The sequence below is a fragment of the Bos mutus genome, chromosome 21, assembly GCF_027580195.1.
Source record: "Bos mutus isolate GX-2022 chromosome 21, NWIPB_WYAK_1.1, whole genome shotgun sequence".
Lineage (NCBI taxonomy): Eukaryota > Metazoa > Chordata > Mammalia > Artiodactyla > Bovidae > Bos > Bos mutus.
Genome location: NC_091637.1, coordinates 21,001,682 through 21,025,984, shown reverse-complemented (window position 1 = coordinate 21,025,984; position 24,303 = coordinate 21,001,682). Strand labels below are relative to the sequence as shown.

Genomic DNA, 24,303 nt, shown 5'->3' with positions numbered 1-24,303 from the left:
GAGGGCTAATGTGGAAAACTCAGCCCAGCGCTTTCAGGGTGCACACACACCTAGCTTTCCAACCAGCCCAGCCTAGAAGTTCCACAGAGCTGCCTCAGGGACCAGCAAAGAGGGGCAAAGACCCAGCCCAGGAGAGAGCTCTGGTTCCCATCATTCAGTCATCAGAGCATCTCTGCTTTTACCTGTTCTTTTTAAAAAATAACCTTAAAAGTTAATTTAATTTTGGCTGTGCTGGGTCTTCGTGGTGGCACTCAGTATTGTGCAGCACTCTCTAGTTGCTGCACAAGGGCTTCTTGTTTCGGCAGCTGCACATGCAGGCCTCTAGTTGTGGCTTGTGGGCTTAGTTGCCCAAAGGCTGTGGCTCCCTGCTCCCCACTAGGCTCTGAAATCTTCTATCTCAAAATCTGAGCATCATCCATGCAATTCTACTTCCAATTCCTCTATGGCCATGTGCTATGTTATCAAGAGGGTGAGAGAAAGCAAAGACTTTAATATCTATCCAGAGATTTGAAATAGCTTCACAAGGTCAGGCAACAGGGAGGTTATAATGGCCTTACATTTGAAAAAAAACTCCAGGTCTGTCTTTGAGTGACTGTGGGAGGGGCCAAGCCCAGCACACGGGGCCCCTGCCCAACTCTCTGGTTATGAGACAGACCTCCCATCAGGGATAAAGGGTTGAGGAGGGTGACTCCCAGTGATGGGCAAGAAAGGGTCAGTTATAGCAGTGGATCACCTTGACACTGGGGGAGAAGACTGGAACAAGTAGCCAATATGCCGATTTTAATGTTTCCTTGTTCTTTCCATTTGCTCCTTTGGGATTTCTTTTGGCTTTAATAATGCAGTGGGGGGACTTCTCTGGTGGTCCAGTGGTTAAGACTCTGTGCTTACAAGGCAGGGGCTCTGGTTCAATCCTAGGTTGGGGAACTAAGATCCCACCTGCCATGTGGCATGGCAAAAAAAAACACCTTTTTTTTTTAAAAAAAATGCAGTGGGGTGAATTGACTTCAGGAGTAGAGTGGTTAAGCGACAGGTGCTGGGCAAGTTCGGAGAAGGCAATGGCACCCCACTCCAGTACTCTTGCCTGGAAAATCCCTTGGACGGAGGAGCCTGGTGGGCTGCAGTCCATGGGGTCGCTAAGAGTCGGACACGACTGAGCGACTTCACTTTCACTTTTCACTTTCATGCATTGGAGAAGGAAATGGCAACCCACTCCAGTGTTCTTGCCTGGAGAATCCCAGGGACGGGGGAGCCTGGTGGGGTTGCATAGAGTCGGACACGACTGAAGTGACTTAGCAGCAGCAGCTGGGCAAGTTACAAACTGAACCTCTCTCCTCTGGGTCTCCAGGTCCTCATCTGTAAAGTGGGGATAACTTACTACCTCACAGGGTGGTTGTCAGGATTCAGTCCTGCATGTAGAGCTGATAAGCATGCTGCCTGTGCAGAGTAACCTTGCCATAGACTGTGCAACTCTCAGCTATTACAGGTTACTGCAAACCAGAAATGCAACTCACAGGGAAGTAGAAGTCCATGGAAAACAAGAGGAAGTCTCATGATTACCTGCCTCAAATTGTAAAATCTCTAATAATAAGAGTGAGGGTGTGTGGTTAGTGGCACAAGTGTGCCCAGAGCCAGGTCAGTCCAGCTCTCGACACTCCATGGGCGCTTGTATTCCCAAATGGCTAAGAATTCTGTAGGGCCTGGTTCCCGAATGGCTCTAAGGGATTGGAAGGAAGAAGTCTTGGGTGACTCCCAGGTTTCCAGGTTGGGTGAGACCTAGTGGATGGCAGTGCTACTCACGAAAAGGAAATTCACCTGTCACCAGCACGCTGGTCACAGGAGATCGAGGCAGGCAGGTGGGGGCGTGAGTTCTGAACTTGGGAGTCTGAGGCTCTAGGAACACTAGAGGGAAGTCGCAGGAAGGAGCCAGTAGAGAGGGACAGACTAGAAATTGAGGGAGAAAACCGCAGAAGAGCAAGGTCCTGAGCTCTGCAGGGAGGTGGAGGCGAGCGGCAGGTGGACAACCGAAAGTGCATCTCCAGGCTGAGCCCTGAGGCGAGGAAGTGGCAAGGTTCAGAGAAGTTTGCTGGTTTCAGGGCGGGACGCTGAGGGAGGCCACACCAGGCAGGCTCAAGGTTCTCAGAGGTGAGCAGAGGCCAGAGGGTACAGGGTGGTCGTTGTGGGGCCACACTGAGAGCAAAGCAAATAAACCTTTTGTGGGCTTTTAATTGTCCCACGGCTGTCCTCATGAACTTAGAAACAAACTGGTAATAAAAAAACTTGGTCCCTAAACATATGTACCTTGAAGGGGAGACGGTCTGTTACAGACGCACGTCTGGCAGAGGTGGATCTGCCCAGGGGGTGGGGGCTTCTCAATGTTTTTTAGGGGAACAAGCTGTGTCCTTCCATCCAACACACCTGCCACACAGACCCCTCTCTGCCTCTGCAGACCCCCTCTAGCTGCAAGCAGGACAGGAAGCCAGGGGCTCTCAACCTTTCTAGAAAACCACCATTGGTCATTTTCCCAACCTGGTTCCTGCCTGATTGATTCTGCAATTCTAGCTAATCTTGTTTGCTTTTTATTCCCAGGATATTTTGTGTCTCTACCAGGTAGGGAGGAATAAAGAAGGAAATTTACTTAGAAAAGTTTAAAAAGCTTAGTATCAATTGTTTTCTTGAGGTGAGACTTGAAGAGAGCCACCATCTTCTACAACCCAAATTCCAGGGCATCACTGAGAAAACCCTCCTGGTCTCCCTCCCTTACAGGCAGGGCAGACCTTGTCTCTTCCCAGACAGACGGGAATCTCTCCCCCAGTAAAGCGGCATGACGATGCGCAGTAGAACTGCTTGTTCACGGCCTCTCCCCAGCACCCAGCACAGCGAGGATACACACGCCCTCGGTACGTTTTCTCAGTAAGTGAAGGAATGGAGCCAGCGGTGGGGATCTCACAGCCTAGTGGTTTGGTGTAACAGCTGCTGCTGCCTAAAGCTTCCTGTGTCTTAGTCGATTCTGGGTGGAGATGATACCTCCTGGGAGGCAATCTGGCACAGGAACCAAAGCTGGGGCTCCAGGCGCCAGTTGATGGCTAGATGCAGCGATGGCAAAGGGCAAGTGGAGAGGTGTGCGCACTGGTCGAACACCTGGGACCAGGTTTGCCTTAAAGCTGTGCTCTTTGAAGCACGTGACCCTTTTAATCTAAAGGTCTTGTACTACTTCTGGTCTGAGGCAGGAGGTGAGCGGGTGGATGGAATGGGGAAGTGAGACACAGGTTTTCTAACACTCAAGTTTGGGTTTTTAACACATGTGAAAAGACAGACTCGGGAAAAGAATGGGACTCGACTTTATTAGGTGATTTGGAGCAGCCATCCTGTAAAAACCAAGGTGCGTTCTGAGTGCAGACCCCACGCATAGGAGAGAAAAACCTGTTTTTACCATCCTCTTCCCTCCTAACAAACCCCTTCACCTGCTATCATCCTGTCTCGACTGTTTCATGGCCGAGAACAAAGCCCTAGGAGCGTCCCAAGATTAAGGGAGACACCTTCTCTTGATTCAAGCCCAGATCTCTTCAGGCGACAGACGATGCGGCCTCAAAATTGACCTTAAAAAGAATGCTCTCTGTACACAAAAGCTACCAGATGGAACTCTAGGTCTGCGTATGTAAGACAGAAACGACAAGTACACAGGGTGGCGATTACAGGGCCACGGATCTGGTGGGCAAAGATGCAAGGCCACCCTGCAGAGTGCAGGAGGATCACCCGGAATGAGACAGAAACACCACCCACCAGGGGGCAGCGGGGGGCTCCGATGACACCTCACACTCGAAAACTGAAACTCTGTAAAAGTATGTGCATCCCCCACCCGCAGCCGACTTATCCCAGGACAGTGAGCAGAGACAAAAGTAAACACGTCGCTTCTCCGTCATGCCTTCCCTGGCAGTCCTGGGCAACCTCCTATCAATGGAAAGGTTCCTGGCTAGACTCCCTCGTGTTTCCATGTTCCTGATACTTTCTAGGAAAGGACTTTACCTTCTTGTGGATGACTCAGAACAGGAGAAGCCCTCCGCCTTGACCGGAGATCCAAACCCAGGACCCAGAGGCAGGAAGAGCCAGTTCTGCCAAGGCAGGGGGCCTGGGATGCTCGCAGCTCGGGTGAAGGGACCTCAGCCCCCAACAGTGGCAGCAGAAGGACCAGGTCTGGGGCCTCTCTCTGAAACGAGGGCCCCGCTGGCTTCTGTTGCACACGGAGAACTATCCCCCCTGTTCTATCAAAGGGGAAACTGAGGCACAGAGGTTCAGGAGGGACGGAGCCAACAGAGTCGAGAAATGTCACAGGAAATGGACTGAACTTTCTGAGCTTCCGTTCCCATGCTTGGTTATCGCTGTCTGACTCTGACTCTGACGTGACGGGATCCTAGCAGTGAGGGTGAGCAGGGGTTAAGATCCCGGCAACAAGCCTTCAGGAGGAACGGCTCCTCTAAAGACGCATCCCTGCATGGGGGCAGGGTGGCTGGTCCCTCTCCCGGGCCCCCTGTGCCTCATGCTCCCTCCCTCTCTGCCCTTTCAGTACAGCTTCTCCTTCAGGTGAGTTCGCTGATGGGTGATGAAATTGGAACTGTTGCTGAAGCCCTTGCCGCACTCGGGGCACTTGTAGGGCTTCTCACCCGTGTGGATCCGCTGGTGGATGATAAGCACCGAATTCCAGCTGAAGCCCTTGCCGCACTCGGGACAGCGGTAGGGCTTGTCCCCCAGGTGGGCTCTCTGGTGCATGACCAGGATGGAGCCCCGGCTGAAGCTCTTGCCGCACATGAGGCACTTGTAGGGCTTCTCGCCCGTGTGCGTCCGCTGGTGCACCACCAGCTGGGAGCGCTGGCTGAAGCCCTTCCCGCACTCCCCGCACTTGTAGGGCTTCTCGCCTGTGTGGATCCGCTGGTGCTTCAGGAGGTTGGAGCTCCAGCTGAAGCTCTCCCCGCACGTCCGGCACTCGTAGGGCTTCTCGCCCGTGTGAGTGCCCTGGTGGGCGATGAGGCTGGAGCTCTGGCTGAAGCTTTTGCCGCACTCCCCACACTTGTAGGGCTTCTCCACCAGGTGGGTCCGGCGGTGCGTGGCCAGGTTGGAGCTGCGGCTGAAGCTCTTGCCGCACTCGCCGCACTGGTAGGGCTTCTCGCCAGTGTGCGTCCTCCGGTGGGTGATGAGGGCCGAGCTCTGGCTGAACCTCTGGCCGCAGTCGGGACACTTGTAGGGCTTCTCGCCCGTGTGGATCCTCTGGTGCCTGATGAGGTTGGAGTTGTAGCTGAAGCTCTCGCCACACTCCTTGCACTCGTAGGGCTTCTCGCCTGTGTGGATTCCCTGGTGCGTGTTCAGGCTGGACCGGTTGCCGAAGCTCTTGCCGCACTCCGGGCACGAGTAGGGCTTCTCGCCCGTGTGCGTCCGCTGGTGTGCGATGAGGTTGGGGCTCCGGCTGAAGCTCTTGCCGCACTCAGCGCACCGGAAGGGCTTCTCGCCCGTATGGATCCGCTGGTGGGTGATGAGGTTGGCGCTCCGGCTGAAGCTTTTGCCGCAGTCCCGGCACTTGTAGGGCTTCTCCCCGGTGTGCGTGGTCTGGTGCCTGCTGAAGTTGGAGCCATCGCTGAAGCTCTTGCCGCACTCGTCGCATTTGTAGTATTTCTCGCCCGTGTGGGTCCGCTCGTGGGTGATGAGGTGGGACTTTCGACTGAAGGTTTTCCCGCACTGGGGACACTCGTAGGGCTTCTCGCCCAGGTAGGTGCCCTGGAGGCCGATGAGCTGGCCAGCTTCCCTTCCCGGGGCGGGCACCACCCCGCGGTCCTTCCTGGGGGTGTTTCTCCGGGGCCCTTGGGGGTTGCAGTCTCTCTCCACGTCACTTTCCCAGTCGGACTGCGGGATGCCTTCCCCTTCAGGCACGTCTGAGAACATCTCGTGGGACTCGACGTCCTCGAATATGTCCTGGTTGGAGTTCTCCCAATTTTCACTCTGGATCTCAAAATCTGAAACAATGAGGAAAAATGTGCAATTTGTACTCAATTTCCTATAATGATGAGAAAAGAAAACCAAAGGGGAGGGGCTTCCCTGGTGGCTCAGCAGTGAAGAAATCCCCTGCCCATGTGGGAGACATGGGTTCAATGCCGGATCCAGGAAGACCCTACATCTATTTAGCCTGTGCTCCAGAGCCCCGAGGGTTGCAACTGCGGAAGCTCTCAAGCTCTAGAGCCTGTGCTCTGCAACAAGAGCAGCCACTGCAGTGACAAGCCCACGCACCACAACCAGAGAGTAGCCCCCACTCGCGCAACTAGAGAAAAAGCCTGCACAGCAATGAAGACCCAGCAGAGCCAAAAATAAACACATAAATAAAACATTACTTACTAGAAGAATTCTGGAATCAGTTTGAAAGGAAGTCAATGCTCAAAAAGGCAGAGAATTCTTCTAAACATGATTCAATGTTTTGTTTTTGTTTTTGTTTTGACATGGGACCATTTTTTAAGTCTTTATTGAATGTGTTACAATATTGCTTCTATTGTATATTTTCGCCTTTTGCCCTTAAGGTATGTGGAATATCTCAGGTCCCAGACCAGGGATCAAACCCACACTCCACTCACTGGAAGGCGAAGTCCTAACCACTGAGTCACCAGGGAAGTCCCACTATTCCATTTCTGACGGTCTCACAGGCTACAGAATAGCATCTCGATTTAATGGGTATTTCCCTGGTAATCTGTAAAGTTGAACGTCTTTTCTTATGGATATAATTCGTTTTTATTCATTTCTAAATTGCCAGGTCATATCTTTTACCTTTTATTCCACTGGGTTGACTTTTTTTATGAATTGTAGATGCTCTTTTTTATGAATTTTTTTATGAATTTTTTTTTATGAATTGTAGAGCAAGATTTTGACTCTTATCTGCTACACTGAAGGCTTTGTTGCAAATATTTCCTCCCAGTCTCTGAACTGGCTTTGAACTTTCTTCAAAGTATCTTTTTAATATAAAGGACTTTTGTTTGTTTGTTTTCATGAGTCCAATCTAGCTTTGATGACTTGTTTTAAGATTAAGAAGTCCTACCCCACTGCAAGATTCCAAAAATACTCTCCTATAGGTGATTTCAGATGGTTTACAGTATAGATCTGTAACTCATCTGAATTTATTTCTGTGTAACTTGTGAAGCAGGGCTCTATTTCTGTGTAAGTTAGGAAGCAGAGATCCACTTTTAGGTTTTTCAAAAGGGTCAGACCACTGTCCATTCAAATACTGTTGAACTGCCAAAGGACCCTTATTGGTTAGTAGACAATTACAACGCATCCTAAACCAATGGTTCTTGCATTTTCCTACCCTGACCCAGGCTCTAGGCTCACATGGAATTCAGAGGGCCACGTGTGTCCCCCTGCCCAGCCAGAGGCCTCTGCTTTCTATCCCATACTAGAAAGCATATCAGAATAGAGTAAGTGTGGAGAAATTTGCTGTCAATATGGGGATAAGCGTACATGTGCTGTAAGTGAACAACGAGATCACTGGTCACAGACATCAGTGCTTTAGTGTGTGTTAGGCTCACAATTCTTGAAGGGTCCCTCCCACCTGACTGTGACATACCGCTGGGTCTCAATACCACGGTCAGAGCTACTGGTTTGAAATGCAGAAGTGGGTTTCTAATTCTCATACAGCTGATGCCCCAGTGGGATTCTCCCCATCAGGGTGCTGCCTTGGCGAGCCTGGTGGGAACCTGATAGCACCTAGGTGGCTTGGACCATTGTTCCCCCTGAACTCTGACTGCTTGAAAGATGAAGTGCTGGTAAAAACAGCAAGGAGCTGTTATCAGTTTAAATGAATGACTGCTAAATAGTTTAGTAATAACGTTACATCTCAAGAGTTCTGTGTGGTATATATTTCAAATATTTAAGTGAATTAAAAGTGATGTTGTTCTGAACCTGAGAATCATGGCTTTAAGAAGACATATACCTTTATAACCCTTCACTGCTCTCTACTCTTCTTATTGACAAGAGTGTATGGGCTCCCTGCTGGCTCAGTGTTTTTACGTAAAAAGTCCACCAACCAATGCAGGGGACATGGGTTCGATCCCTTGCCAGGGATAATTCCATGTGCTGTGGGGCAACTAAGCTTGTGTACCACAACTACTGAGCCCATGCTCTAGAGCCTGGGAGACACAACTACTGAGCCCACATGCCTAGAGCCCGCGCTCTGCAACAAGAGAAGCCACTGTGATGGGAAGCCCTCGAACCGCAACTAGAGGAAGCCCGCACAGCAACAGGGACCCAGCACAGCCCTAAACAAATAAATAAATAAAATTATAAAAATGTATTTAACAACAGCGTAAAAAAAAAAAAAAAACCAGCATAAAAGATGATAATACCCATTGAGTTTGCTAAATATAAACAAAGAATTAATACAGAGCTTCCAAGAGTGAAAACCTAAGAGCAGGTGCTCTCGGGGCTTCCCTGGTGGCCAGCGGCTTAAGACTCCGCGCTCCCAATGCAGGGGTCCCGGGTTCAATCCCTGGTCAGGGTACTAGATCCCACATGCCACAACTCAGAGTTTTCATGCAACTACAGATCCCGTGTGCTGCAACCAAAACTGGGTACAGTCAAATAAATACCTAAATATTAAAAAAAAAAAAAAAAAAAAAGGCATAGGTCCTCTCTTGCTGTACTAAGCTGCCTGGCCTGACTTGCCTCCCAGCCTGAGAATTCTCCCAGGTCTTACCCAGTCTCCCTTTTGAGATTTTGGAATATTGTGCTAACTTTGGGCTTGACCCCATTATGTTTTAAAACACAAGTTTAGCTTGGCTTTCTCAAGGGAAAGGCAGATAAGCCTGGAATGATGAAGCTATCCATCTGCCTCCTTCATTGACCCAGCAGTTGTTTCTCCACACAGGAAAGATTCATTTTTCTCACTCCGACAACAATGAGTCTCCACTATGTGTAGGGCACTGTACTGCGTGCTGTTTTTAAAAAAAATGGAAAAGAAGACAGGTTCCTTGACTTTGGGGATTTTATAGGCTCCTAGAAAAAATAAGATGAGGACCGATACAAACAGAAAACAAGAGACTTCCCTGATGGTTCAGTGGTTAAGACTTCACCCTCCAATGCAGGGGGTGTGGGTTCCATCCCTGGTCAAGGAACGAAGACCCCACGTGCCTTGCGACCAAAAATTCAAAACAAAACAGAAATAATACTGTAACAAGTTCCATAAAGACTTTAAAAATGGTCCACATCAAAAAAAAAAAATCTGAAAACAATATATGATACAAAGCCAAAAGAGAAGGAGAATCTGAATGTTCCAGGGGCAATGACTTCAAGCAGAGGTGACAGAGATGCTCTTAGGTGGTAGATCTAGGGACGGGGAAGAGAGGCCGGAAGTAAGCACCTGCTTTATGGAGCAGGTAGGTGTCCAAAGGTGTGTACTCAGAGGATGACCATCACACAGGGATGGAACAAGACCATTCCAAGTCACGATTCAGCAGCACAGGTGAAAGCTACAAGCACAGGCTATGTTCAAGGAACAGCATGATCTGAATGCAGCGAGGGTTGTGGTGAGGGGATCAGGGGAGGACCAGCCAGGGGCCACCTGGGCCAGGCCACACAGGGCCACAAGTGCGAGCAGAACAAAGAGGTCATGCTTGATCCGGGGACACTGGGGGACTAGAGAGGATGTGTAAGCAGAAGTGCCCCATCGCTCAGGTAGGACTGCAGCAGCTGCCATGCAGGCGGAAGAGACTGAAAGCATGTTCCCTCTGGAGGCTCCTGCCAGTCTGGTGAAATAGCAAAAGCCTTAATGAGGGCTGGGAATGGAGTTCACAGCAAACCACTCCAGTATTCTTGCCTGGAGAATTCCATGGACAGAGGTGTCTGGGGGTCGCAGAGTCAGACACAACTGAGCAACTGAACATGCATGCACAGGGATCAAAAATGTCCTTGGGAAACGCAAAGAGAGATGAACTTTACCTCATAAACTATTAATATAAGGGACTTCCCTGGTGGCCCAGTAATTAAGAATCTGCCTTGCAACACAGAGGACTCAGATTCAAGCCCTGGTTGGGGACCTAGGATCCCACATGCAGGGGGGCAACTAAACCAGAGAGCCGTAACTACTGAGCCCGAGTGCTCTGGAGCCCACGTGCCACAACTAGAACATCTGCACCGCAAGGAAGATCCTCCGTGCTGCAACTAAGACCCAATGCAGCCAAGTTAATTAATTAGTTAAAAAAAAGAAAACAAAAACAAACAAACAAAAAAAACATCCGTTTGTGAGCCAGGTAGTAGGTTCTCACCAGATCTGATGGCACTTGGATCTTGGACTTAAAAGAGTCTCCAGAACTGTGGAAAATAAATTTCAAAACTATTAATACAGGTCCAGTCTCAACTGAAATGACAAGATATTTGATCTGGGAACACCCAGAGGTGCCTGCTAGTCAAATATTAAACAACATGGTCTAACCAGGTCTTAAAAACGTACTGGGTAAAACATGTGACCAAAGGTCCCAGGCTGGACAAACAGACTAGAGGTCAAGTGGTCTTATCTTGAGGACATGCTTGACAAGAGATGGAGATCACTGCAGAGGTTCCTCTGAGCAATCACCAGGCAGGTCAGGAACACATGCTGAAGAAATGAAAACCAACGAAGATGACCTCAGAGGCAGAAATCTGACAAGCTGCTCAGTCTGGACATTCTCCATCTGGGATGTCCTGTGAAAGATGAAACAAAGCCCCTCCAACAAGCCAGGTGGGGAAGGCGGTCACAGTGGGGGCCAGTCATTGCGTCAGAGATGCCTCGTGAGTCGTGACCCCCTGCTCTGTGACTCCGACTGCACAATAGCCCAGGGGCTTCTCTTCAGCCCTTCAGCCCTCTGGCCTCTCTTTAGCCTCTGACTCAAGAGCCTGATATTCATCACAGACTTGTTACATCCGCTAGAAAAGTAAACAAGGTTTTTTAAAAAGGATGAGAGGCTTTTGCTTTTTTTAAGCAGGAAGAGTAAAATTAAAAGTTATTTTTCAGGGTCAAAGACCATCTGGGACTTTGCTTCAAATAAAACCTGGGGTAGGGACTTCCCTGGTGGTCCACTAGCTAAGACTCCACGGCTTCCCAATGAAGGGGCCCAGGTTCTGTCCCTGGTCAGGGAACTAGATCTTGCACGCCCCAAGTAAGAGTCTGCAAGCCACATCTAAGAGCCAGTGCAGCCAAATAAATGAATAAATAAAAATAAATATTAAAAAAAAAACCTCTGAGATCCCCCCAAACACATGTGGAAGCAAACAGACTGGAGTTTGAATCCTGGTTCCACCACGAACCAGCTCTCAAAGAACAGCTTGACTTTGCTGAATGTCCATATCCCCTCCTCTGTTACATGATGGTCCCACACACTTCACGGGATTATTAGTGAGATGTAGGTGTAAGGTGCTCAGTGCAGGCCTGGGCTCACAGCGGAACCTCCATGACCACCCTCTTCTCCAAAGTACAGCTTTATTCACACCTCCCAAGTCTCTGGGCATTGTTACAACTCTGCCCCTAAACCATCTTCCCTTCCCAGTCTTCTGAATCCTCTAGACTAGATGCCTCTGAATTAGTCACCTTTGTCTTAAAAAAGGTTTTTTTGGTCATGTCTCACAGCATGTAGGAGAAGGAAATGGCAACTCACTCCAGTATTCTTGCCTAGAGAATTCCGTGGACAGAGGAGCCTGGTGGGTCGCAGAGTCAGACACGACTGAGCAACTCTCACTCACGGCATGTAATATCTAGTTCCCTGACCAAGGATTGAACCTGTGGCCCCTGCATTTAAAGTGAAGAGACTCAAACAATGGACCACCAGGGAAGTCTCTAGTCACCTAGGGACCCTACAGATGAGTCACCTACAGTCCTCATCTGTAGCCCTCTTTTCAATACCCTACCAAGAACTAGGACTTTGCATCTCATTTGTGATGAAACGATTAAGAACATGAGCCACGTCCTCAGACCCCTGAGCTGGCATTCTTGTTCAGCCTCATACTGGGGGCATGATCTTAATGGAGTCATTTATCTTCCCTGGTGATGATAATCCTGCCGATCTCTCAAGGTGGTGACATCTATGTGAGTTTTGCATATAAGACGCTAGGCCTACTGCTTGGCCCACAAAGAGGATCCATCAGTGCTGGCTGGTGTTACCATGAGTTCTTTCTCACGTGTCCCATCTCCTCCCCTTCCCTTGCTGTCCCCACCCCATCACTGCACACCTAGCGTCCAGGCGGCTTCCCAGTTACTCTCCCACCTCCAGCATAAAACCTGAACCCTGTCGTTGAGTTCAGCGTCCTCCCCGGCCCCTGGGGCCCAGGTTACAACCTGCTGAGGCCAAAGCCTCACCCACCCTTCCCCCAAACCCTACTTCGCACCACTTCCTAAAAACACACTTTCCACTCCAATCCACCAGTCTTCCTTACAGTCGGTCACCCGAATGATCCCACAGGGGTCCACTCTTCCAGGCCTCTGCTTAGCACAGCTCCTGGAATGCCACAACCTCCCCCTCCCCCCACACCTTTCCAAACCCCCCACCAGCTCAACCCCTGCTCAAGGGGCACGTCATTCACAAAGCCTTCACTGACCTTGCCTCTCCTCTCCCCTCCAACCCTTTTCCCTGAACCTCTGCAGTTCTCATCAGCACAAAGGTAGCTGCCGTTTCCCATGGGTCCTGAAATAGTCCTAGGAGTACAGGTGGTGGTTGTTGTTCAGTCTCTAAGTCATGTCTGACTCTTGGGACCCCATGGACTGTAGCCCACCAGGCTCCTCTGTCCATGGGATTTCCTAGGCAAGAACACTGGAGTGGATTGCCACTTCCTTCTTCAGGAGATCTTCCCGACCCAGGGATCACGTCTCCTGCAATGGCAGGCAGATTTTTTACCACTGAGCACCCGGGAAGCCCAGGGGCACAGGCAGATCTGCAGTAAACATTTGGCAATCAAGGCAGCCCAGTTTACAGCTGAAGACCAGAAAGGAGGCAGGGTGGCTAAATGGCATGTGTGGGTCCCACAAGGTAATAATAAAACCAGAGACAAATATATTAAGTTGCAAAAAGCTCCAGTTTGGAATTACTCTTTTAAGAGCCCAAGATGACTTTATACCAGAGACTAAGTCCCTAGTTATTAGCTGGCTTACTCGTCATTATGATTTCACAAAAAATGATCACTTAAAAAAAACAGGATTTGGTTTATCTAACTGCTAGAACTTAAAATATCTGGATGTGTACTGCACAACCAGCTGCAGGTGCCAAGAGCTGGTCTCCGGGGTCTTCGGTCCCTTTCCTCATTACCTCCATCAGCTTCCCAACCATCAACTACAGCACAAACAACTGTGCTAACATGTACCTGTGGCTCCAACGGTAGGCCTGTGCTTCCCTGGGGGCTCAGTGGCAAAGAATCCACCTGCCAATGCAGGGGATATGGGTTTGATTCCTAATCGGGAACATTCCACACGCTACGGAGCGACTAAGCCCATGTGCCACAACTACCAAAGCTCTTGTGCCCTAGAGCCCCCACTCCGCAGCAAGAGAAGCCACCGCAATGAGAAGCCCGTGCACCACAACTGGAGAGTAGCCCCCGCTCGCTGCAACGACAGAAAAGCCCGAGCAGCAACGAAGACCCAGCACAGCCAAGTAGGAAAAAAAAATAGTCCTCTAAGCCCTAAAAGTTACTCTTATTACTTAAAAGAGTAATTCCTTATGCTGAAATTCTGGAACTGTCACTGCACACAACCAGGGCATCTGGGGTGACAGCGTGCCGATCACCTGCACACAGACCGACGGGATGGGCTGATGGGGACTCGGTTCCGGGATGCACCTGAATTTCCTCCTCTGCAAACACCACACCCCTCCATCTTGGGCTGGGAGGGAGCTCCCACCCTCTCCCTGTGAGGCTCTCCATCTCACCACTGTCCCGAAGGGTCTGGGTCAAGTCCTCCACCAGGGCCACCGCCTCCTCGCCACTCTCGGGCCGATGCTCCTGCAGCCAGGCCTGAATTTCCCGGGGCAGCACGGTCAGCATTTGCTCCTTGGTGTGCATCTCTGGCCTCAGCCAGCGCCGGCAGAGCTCTCGAAGGCGGCCGAGTGCCCCCTGCGGCCCTCCGGCCACGTCCTCATGGGGGCTGCCCTTGCCAGCACCCTGGGGAAAGGGCTCGGTCTCAGGGCCATCTTCCTGCAGCACAGCTTCCTGTACCCAGGAGTCGTCCTCCAGGATCACGGTGGCCACCTCCTCCTCCTGGTTGTCCTCCTTCTGAGGGAGGCAGACTACAGGGCTTCGAGGAGCAGTTACTCTCGGCCCTTCTGAGGCCATCATCCACGTCCTTGGGTTGGAATCACTCAGGCTTCTGATCTTGACCTTCGGTCTTCTCCAGGCAGGCTCCCTGAGAAGACGGCACCCTTCTCCAGTTTCAACAAGTGGTCTGGCTAAGAATGAGAGAGAGAACTAGGATCAATAAGTAAAAGGTCCTAAAACAATCTAACTCACAACAGCCCAGGTCAGGCCACCAAATGATTCTTACATCCGCAAATCAGGAGAAGTTTCCTGTCCCTCTTAAAGGAAAAATGGCTTATTCCTGAAACCATCTCTGTGGCAAGAGAAGAATCACAGGCACAAAATACAGTGTTTTTCTTCCCAAAAGACCAAAGCATGAGTATGAGAAATTCAAAGCCCTTGCAAGAACCCAGGACAGAGCTATCCTGCTCTAAGTTCAGATTTGCTGCAGAGTCAGTGACCTTGACCTAACATACAACTCAGTCACACAATCTCACGGACTACCTAATAAACAGATAAGAACACCCATCCTACTAATCTGAAAGGAACGTCTTAAGAATTTACAAAGGATCAGATGTCAAGGCACTGTGAGCCTCAGTGAAAGGAAGGAAATATCTCAACTGCATTATTATACATGGCCCCTCAGGAATTTATGTTTTAAAATAATCATCTTTGCTAAATTTACTAAATATTTGCAAGGACACACAACCGTTTCTAATTGCAAAAAAAAAACGGACACCTTAAAATCCAGCAGCAGGAGAATGGTTAATTATGGCACATCCATACAGTGAAATGTACTAAAAACTACGCTGATGATGTAATAATGGCTACATTTGTGAGGGGGGGGGGTGCGTTGTGGGGGGGTAGGGGGTAGGGAATGTTACTGAGAAGGGGCTCAAAGGAGCTGGAAATGTTTTATGTCTTGATTTGGCAATGGCTGCATAAGAGCATACATATGAAATTTAAGATTTGTGTGCTCTGATGTATGTATTTTTAAATATTTAAAAAATTATGCTGACAATAATTATTAATCATTAATGATTTCAGATAATCCTAATAAGAAAACTAATGAATAAAAACAAAACCAGCAAGATAGAAAAACCACAGACACAGTATGACCCCAATTCCTTTTAAAAATGAACACATACACAAGGAAAAAAAAAAAACCTGGATAGAAATTCTACAAAATGTTGAGAGCAGTTATTTAAAACAAAGACTAAAAGGCAATGAAGTATTTTTAAAAATTATCACTACAGCATAAAGACTCAGAAACACTCCCGGGAAAACTTTTTAAAAAGAAGAAAAAAGAAAAGCCAGTGGAAACACTACAGCTCTCAAACTGTATTCACCAAATGGCTAGAACAAACAGTTATAACACAATTCTTAACTTGGTGGGGGGGTGGGGGGGTGGGGCAGGAAAACCGTTCCCAGACAATTTAAGCGTTGTCCCACTTGGGGCCAGACACGCCCCCTCAGAAGCTCAGTTTCCCCATTTTTAAAATGAGCTGCGCGGGATGTCGTCCACTGTGCCTTTCAGTCTAAAGCCTGTGCCCCTGGCTGGATGTACAAGGAGCTCGCCGTTAGGGAGAAGAGTTCAGGTCGGCTCCCTGAGCCCGACCTAGCGCCTAAGCTCGGACAGCCGGGGGCCCGCAGGACACGCACACGGCCCCCGACGCCCCTCCCCCAGCAGGGCTGCCCGCCCTGGCTCCAGGCCCGTTATCCCCTGGCCTTGGGCTGCTCCCCCGGCCAGCGCGGCTCCGGCTGTCTGTCTCCGGGCTCACCTCTCCAGAGACCGGATGCCACTTCCTCGGTCGCTCCACGCGCTAAAGCGCCCCCGGGCACGGTCCGGCCCCTCCGGAGTCGCAGCGGCTCAAGCCCGAGGGGCACCGAGAACAATGGACGGGAGAGGCCCGCCCCCCCGCCGCGCTCATTGGCCACCGAGAACGGTCCCTGGAAATTCTGCTTTCCCATTGGCGAATACGGACCCAGCCTGGCGGCGGGAGGGAGGCTGGGCCGAAGGCATTGTGGGAGATGTAGTCCCCACGAGCCGACTGCGACCTCGGGCCAGGGAGCAGAGTTTGGGGATTTGATAACCTGCGCAGTGCGGGAGGAACCCAGGCGGGAAAATCCACCTACTGGCAGTCAGGGCCCCAGACCTGTGACCTGGGACAGATCACTCCACTTCTTTATGTCCTCCAAATAGTGGTCTATAAAAAGGGAAAGTTGGATGGAAGCTCCCTTTCAGCTGTAACTGTGTGGCAGATAATTTTGTTAGGCCCTTCGACAGCCGAAAGCGGCCCCTGAATAGGAAAAGAATCTGCACAGAGAAGTCCCTTCCCGCCCAGCCCGGCGCCCCTCCCACAGCCGGCCCCCGGCTCGCACCTGGCTTCTGGACACCCCTTTGTTTACGCACGTGGTGTTCCTGGGTCAGGAGGAGAGATTTGTCCCGCCTCTTCTGCCGCGGACCTCCCATTCTTTCCTGTGTTTCCTCTTGTATGGAACCTGCCTTATCATACCGCCCTAGGCGGAGTCACCGCCCCCAGCACACCTGCTCCACGTCGCCTCGTTATTAATAGTTATCCCAGCCTTACTTATTACCAGTCTCGGCACTGGGGGGCTGAGAGTGACAGACTGGCCTCTCTTGTGGGGTTTCAGTGGCTGGCACTGTCCACTAAAAAATTAGTCGCAACTTGAAAGTAGATAATCTTTTGTTCAGTTGGGAATGTTCAGGACTCCAAGCCCGGGAGACAATATCTCAGCCCTAAGACACAGCTCCCAGAAGGCGGGAGAGGGAGTCAGGCTATATACAAGTTTGTAAGGAAGGGAGCAGGTAATCTGCACAACAAAGATTATTGTTCAGTAAGAAAAACTCTTCTGTGTATGGGAAGGTGCAAGAGTTTGGGATCATTGAAGTCATTTCTTTCATATGCATCTCAGCTATCTGGGGCCAGCATCCTGCATTTTCCCTTTTCCTTTAGGGCTCACCAGCTGACATTGGAGGACTGGCTGCAGTCCATGGGGTCAAGAGTTGGACACGACAGAGCAAGTCCAGCACAGCACAGTCACTGATGACTGTGACTTCCTTAAGTTCCTCACGTAGGGAGTGGTGCTGCTTTTTGGCATAGCTCAGAAATTCACATCTGGAGAGAGAAAACCGCAGATAGCTATGACACTTCTTGTCCACCGATATGGCAAGAAATATTTCATTTCACAGTGCTCTTAAAGAAATGCCTGTCATATCAATGTATGACAGCAGGTGGATAACTGCCTGGAAATTCAAGGGGGAAATACAAGGCCAGAGAGAAAGACACTCCTAACATTATTGACCAGGTGATATTTGCAGAAACTAACACTGATTTGTTATGTTAGTGAATATTGAACCGTCTCTGATCAATAACGTTTGGGTAACAAAAGTGGTATTAATACGTCTGGTCAATAATTAATGGTCTGTGATAGAACAATGGTATATTTTTGTACAACACAATTATTGGGAGCATGCACAATCAAGTCGGACACGACTGAAGCGACTTAGCAGCAGCAGCACAATCAAATGACCACATTTAATTTTTATTTAAATTTCATTTTCATGAAAATTTAATTTTCATTTCATGAGTGTTTGAGAAATGTTTCATGATTATTGGTGATTTTAATCTCATTTTCTATGAACTGATTTTTCATATCTTCTTCCCATTTTTAAAGTTGAATTTACTTGTAAAAGCTCTTTGGGCTTCCCAAGTGGATCTAGTGGTAAAGACCCCGCCTTTCAATGCAGGAGAGATAAGAGACTCTGATCCCTGCCTGGAAAAAGCTCTTAGCTTATTAAGAAAAGGATTCCTTTGTTTGTCACAGAAGCCTCTCCTGTTTTTCTCATGCTGTTCGATTTTTGCTGTTTTGTTTTTTATTTAGAAATTTGACACGTCTATGCTGTCAAGTTTCTCAGTCTTGTCTTTTTATAGCTTCTGAGTTTTATGTCACTCTTGGAAAGCTGTCGGCACCACTCCAAAGATTATTTGAATTTCACCCATTTTTCACTAATTAACCTCTTTAAGTATAAGATGCAACGAGAGGTTCAGTTATTGAATGCTCTGTCCCTGGTACGGTAGCATCTCGAGTTATTAGTCCAAAGTGATCACATACAAACAGCACCACTCCAGGCTGGCCTGAGAAATCTAAGTGCCTGCAGGCATAATTCCCAGTCACCACCTCTGCAGTGGTCAGAATTCTTAAAAAGCAAGATCTCCAAAATGACTGAACATGATAATTCTGGACTTGATATTGTATTAACAAAGCTTGTATCTCCACTTTTTCATCTCCACGAGGAATGGAAATTTACAACGAAAGGGAAGATATTTGTTTGGTTGGGGCAGGGGTTTGGAGAGGTGGGATACAGCTGAAACTTCCCAGTAGTCTAAGGGTTCATTTCCCTCTGCTTCTCTCCCAAGACAACCCATGAGGTCAAGAAACTGGCACTGTCTTGTCACAGGAGAATCTAGGACCTAGCCATCTCTATGCCATGCCTGATTCTCTGAGAAGTTGGTCCTGGCCAGTGTCAACTTACCCCACATTTAGATAGAGAGCAAGTCACACTTAAGTCCAGTTTGGGGCATAATGGTCCTGGTACCCACGCCAGTGCCCTAAGACCAGCCTGGATAGTGAGCAAGCCCAGAACAAGTCCAGTACAGTGAGCAGGGTTGCTTCTCCCAGTGATTCCTTTTCTCCATCCTCCAAACCACAGGGATGACAGAGGCTTAGTTGTACTAGTGAGTGCTCTTGGTTAGAAGCTTCAAAGGCTGACTCTGGCTAACTTAAAAGGGACTTATTGAAAGAATATAAGGGAACTTACAGAGTAAATGGGAACAGAAGTATCAGGCTTGAAAATAGTCAGGAACCAAGAAAAGGGAGTCAAGTCCCCCAAACCACAGCAACAATCTCTTAGCAAAAACAGCCCAGGCTGTCCACTCCATGAGCTCTGGTGAGGCTCTAGCCATATCTGTTTGCCTGCCTTCCTCTCAAGGTTCCAAGACCAGGAAAAGAGTATTTGGTTGTTTGAGTCTGAATCACATGGCTGGGACTTCCCTCATGGTCCAGTGGCTAAAATTCTGCTCTCCTAGTACAGGGGGCCCAGGTTCAATCCCTGGTTAGGGAACTAGATATCTCACAAGCGGCAGCTAAGAGTTCGCATGCCACAATTAAAGATCCTGAATGCCACAACTAAGACTTGGCACGGCAAAATTACAAAATAATAATAATACATAAATAAATCACATGGCCACTCCAGATATCCACCAGAGGAGAGGTGATTGGCTCTAGATTTCCTTACTAATACACCCCACAAAGGTGAGTTATCCAATCTGGAGATTGAAGGCCTCTAGGACAGGAAGAATGGAGAAGGCAATGGCACCCCACTCCAGTACTCTTGCCTGGAAAATCCATGGACGGAAGAGCCTGGTAGGCTGCAGTCCATGGGGTCGAGAAGAGTCGGACACGACTAAGCCACTTCACTTTCACTTTTCACTTTCATGCATTGGAGAAGGAAATGGCAACCCACTCCAGTGTTCTTGCCTGGAGAATCCCAGGGACGGGGGAGCCTGGTGGGCTGCTGTCTATGGGGCCGCACAGAGTCGGACACGACTGAAGTGACTTAGCAGCAGCAGCAGCAGCAGCAGGACAGGAAGAAACTACACATGTCACTACTTGTCTTTAGATGTTGAGCAGGAAGGAAACTCACCCCGAGCAATGCTCAGCCTAAGGCCTAGGGAGAGCTCCCAGCTCATCTCAAGTGGATGGAGGTGATAGAGGTGGGGATGGGCAGATCCTGTTTTCTATAACACCTAGTGACAATCAGAGCCAGTGACACCTGAGCAGGTGAGGTCCAGGCATTGAGGCAGAGGGGCCTGTGGGCCTTGAGGGTCCAGGAAGTAACTCCTCCTCCTCAAGACTCCCAGCATTGCTTACTCCAACCTACTTCCTTGATGACAGAGTGAGAAGGGAGACTGGTCTGGTTATGCAGAAGGCGGGTCACCTTTCTGCTAGCTATGCCACAGAATCCTGCCAAGTATGCCTGGGAAAAGATAATTTAAACATTTTGTGATGTGAACCATTTTTTAGCATCTTTATTGAATTTGTTACAGTATTGCTTCTCTTTTAAGTTTTTTTGGCCTCAAGGCATGAGGGATCTAAGGTCCCTGACCAGGGATCGAACCCATATTCCCTGCATTGGAAGGGGAAGTTGTAACTCTTGGACCACCAAGGAAGTCCCAGGAAAAGATAATTTAAAGGGAAGGTGTTGTAGGATGCTGCAATTGTAGGAAGGCCCAGACAGGAAGAGAAACTAGCAAACGGAATCAGGGAAACATTTATTTTATAGACAGAAGGGTGAAATTCAGTTCAAGGAGGTGTCACTGAAAAATTGTGAAATTAAGTATCACTTGACACATACTCATGTAAAAAGAGCTAGAGCAGGATTTTTAAAAAATTTTTTAGAGTAAAATTTTTTTTTTTATCCTCCAAGACCACTATCTTTTCCTGTTTTTTTTTTTTTTTAATGAATGGTTTGCATTTAGCGTGGCAGAAGGAGGCCCTTTGCTTTGGACCTTGAGTTGCCGCTCCGGGAATGTTGGCTTTTCTCTTTTTCAGCTGTTCTGTGCCGGCCTGGGCTTCTCTAGCCCCTTAGTGCCAAGTAGAAAAATGGATTTACAGCCTCTGGCCAGTTCCCATGCCCTGTGCTGAACTGCTCTATTCAAGGACATTTCTGGGAAGACACAAGGGTGCTCTGGGCTGGACTGAATGACTCGGGAGGCGGCCTGGGTGTGGGGTGATGCTTGCCAAGACACAGAGCCACGAGTGGCGCTGGAGGTGGCTTGAGGGGTGTTTTAGAGGAGATCTGGCTCCAGAATCCTCAGTGTCACCAAGCTTTTACAGGCAAAGACTAATTACCCAAATAGGATGAAAAAAAGGAAAAAAATTAAATACATACACTTTCACGCACAGGGAAACACACCCAGACACCCAACACACTACACACTAGGGTATCCCTAGCCTGCTTAGTTCATAAGAAGAAAATTTTCACCAGAATAGTTAGTTGACCATTGAAAAAAGAAAAAAAGAATTTTGTGGGGAGACAGTTAGTAAAAGCTTCCAAGACACTTGGCAGGCAAAAGAAACATCAGAGCCTGACTGGCTTGTCAGAGCCTGGGTGCCCCTAAGATTTGTTGTTGTTTATAGTTATAAGTAGTGTCCAACTCTTTTACAACCCCACAGACTGTAGCCCGCCAGGCTCCTCTATCCCTGGGGATTCTCCTGGCAAGAATACTGGAGTGGGTATCAGTTCCCTTCTCCAGGGGATCTTCCCCACCCAGGGACTGAACCCATGTCTCCTGCGTTTCAGGCAGATTCTTTACCATCTGAGCCACAAGCGGAATCCTTGCCCCTGAGATACTCCTTTACAAAATTATTGAAGCTACTGACTATATTATTTACTGAGTCACATGGCCTGGGAGGTAGAGACTTCCAAAAGGAATGGTTTGGTGCCATAAACTTTCTGATAATGGGCTTTTACTATTGTGTGTTTGACATGCTTTATACATACACACTCACATATGCAAGCAACTTGAATTTTTCTAAATTTTAAAACTAAGGCACTCAGAAATCAGGAAGAAAAATAAATTCGAAAACACAAAAACATCTACAAACCATAATAGTTCCTAAATGAATTCAGAAAAAAATGACAAAATGGGGGAGCTATTTGTAACAAACCAAGGGTTAATTTCTGATGTACTATGAATTTATACAGATGTGTATGAAAAGAACCAAGAACTCAATAGGAAAACAGATAAAAGATAAGGATAAGAATAAGCAGCTCAAAGAGAGAGACAGGGACAGTGGGGCGGGAAGTGAGCGCTCAACCCCACTTTTAAAAAAATTTATAATAATTATCAAAATTATAATTGTTATAAAATCATAAAGTATAATAATTATAAAAATTTATAATAATTTTTAAATGCAAATCAAAACAAATATAGATGCCATTTTTTCGTGTATTACTTGCTGTGTTCAGTCACACAGTTGTGTCCGACTCTTTTCGACCCCATAGACTGCAGCACACCTGACTACCCTGTCCTTCACCATCTCCTGGAGCTTGCTCAAACTCATGTCCATTGAGTCAGTGATGCCATCCAACCATCTCATTCTCTGCATCATCCCCTTCTCCTCCTGCTTTCAACCTTTGGCAATTTAAACAATTTCTTTTTTCTTGTGATAACTTTTTTCTTTTTTTATTGCCATATCTTGAAGCATCCTAGTAACCCAACCAGGGATCAGACTTGTGCCCCCTGTGTTAGAAACACAGTCTTAACCACTGGCCCTCCAGGGAAGTCTCAGCAAAAAAATTTTAAGTGTGATAATACACAGTATGTTGACAATGAGGAAGATAATCCACCCTCCTACTGTTGATGGTAGTACAAATTAGTGCAGTCATTTTTAGAAGGAGAACCAGCAATTCTGTTGCTAGGAGTATATCGTATAAATATAATAATAAAAATATGTCAAGATAGGTATAAGAATGTTTATTACTGAAGTATTTATAGCAAAAAATGAAATAATTTAAATGTTTATAGATAGAGGCCTCCCCTGGAGGAGGGCATGGCAACCCACTCCAGTATTCTTGTTTGGAGAAGTCCATAGACAGAGGAGCCTGATGGGCTACGGTTCACAGGGTTGCAGAGTCAGATACGACTGAAGCGACTCAGCAGGGCACACACAGACAGAGGCCTAGATAGATAGTGTTTGGAGTATCTTTCCTTGGAATTCTGTTGCTTTTCTAAAAATGAGGTTGATCTCTATATGCTAATGTAGAAAGACCTCCAGGTGGGGTAAGATGCTGTGCACATAGTATGATACATTTTGTGAAAAAAAAATGTAAAGAAACATCTCACACATTTTGCTTGTTGCATACACAAGGAGGTATGAACAGTGATAAACTCTATCAAGTGGTACTAGAAAACAGGAGGGAGACTTTTTTACTTTTAATTCCATAGTTTCCTAAAATATATGACACTTTACCATGTGTGTACATTTATTTATTTTTTCAATAATAATAATGTTGAGGAATTTTCTGTTATTTCCTCTTAAAACTTTTTGTATTGAAATAGACATACTGGGACTTCTCTGGTGGTTCAGTGGTTAAGACTCCACCTTCTAATGCAGGGGGTGCAGGTTCAATCCCTGGGGAGGAAATTAAGATCCCACATGCCACATGGCCAAAAGATATAAAAAATAAAAGAGTGTTGATGAGGATGTGGAGCAAAACAGTACAGTTACTTTGGACGATAGTTGGGTAGTTTCTTATAAAACTAAACATATTTGCTTTACAATGCTGTTAGTTTCTGTTGCTGCTGCTAAGTTGCTTCAGTCGTGTCCGACTCTGTGAGACCCCATAGACGGCAGCCCACCAGGCTCCCCGGTCCCTGGGATTCTCCAGGCAAGAACACTGGAGTGGGTTGTCATTTCCTTCTCCAATGCATGAAAGTGAAAAGTGAAAGTGAAGTCGCTCAGTCGTGTCTGACCCTCAGCGACCCCGTGGACTGCAGCCTACCAGGCTCCTCCGTCCATGGGATTTTCCAGGCAAGAGTCCTGGAGTGGGGTGCCACTGCCTTCTCCGTGTTAGTTTCTGCAGTACAACAAAGTGAATCAGTTATGCGTATACATATATCCAGTCTTTTTTAGATTTCCTTCCCATTCAGGTCACCACAGAGCACTGAGTAGAGTTCCCAGTGCTGCACAGCAGGTTCTCATTAGTTATCTATTTTATACATAGTAGTGCTGCTGCTGCTGCTGCTGCTAAGTCGCTTCGGTCGTGTCCAACTCTGTGCGACCCCATAGACGGCAGCCCATCAGGCTCCACCGTCCCTGGGATTCTCCAGGCAAGAGTACTGGAGTGGGGTGCCATTGCCTTCTCCGATACATAGTAGTGTATACATGCCAACCCCAGTCTCCCACTTCATCCCACCCCCCTTCGTAACTGTAAGGTTTTTT

General features: G+C 48.1%; 1 protein-coding gene across 4 annotated transcripts; it reads right to left on the bottom strand.

Annotated features, from left to right (window-relative positions):
• Positions 1-3,321: 3,321 nt before the first annotated feature.
• On the bottom strand, positions 3,322-16,174 carry ZSCAN2 (zinc finger and SCAN domain containing 2). Of its 4 annotated transcripts, XM_070358330.1 has the most exons (4): positions 16,053-16,174; positions 13,908-14,423; positions 10,287-10,332; positions 5,866-5,999 (listed from the first exon to the last, which is right to left on the bottom strand). In XM_070358330.1, coding segments are annotated over exons 2-4 (453 nt in total). In that variant the 5' UTR covers positions 14,314-14,423; positions 16,053-16,174; the 3' UTR covers positions 5,866-5,998. The 4 variants fall into 4 exon arrangements, with proteins under 4 accessions (XP_005887214.1, XP_070214429.1, XP_070214430.1 ...); XM_005887152.3 differs by lacking the exon at positions 10,287-10,332 and having other exon boundaries at positions 3,322-5,999; XM_070358328.1 differs by lacking the exon at positions 10,287-10,332 and having other exon boundaries at positions 3,322-5,999; positions 13,908-14,419; positions 16,053-16,172.
• Positions 16,175-24,303: the final 8,129 nt, after the last annotated feature.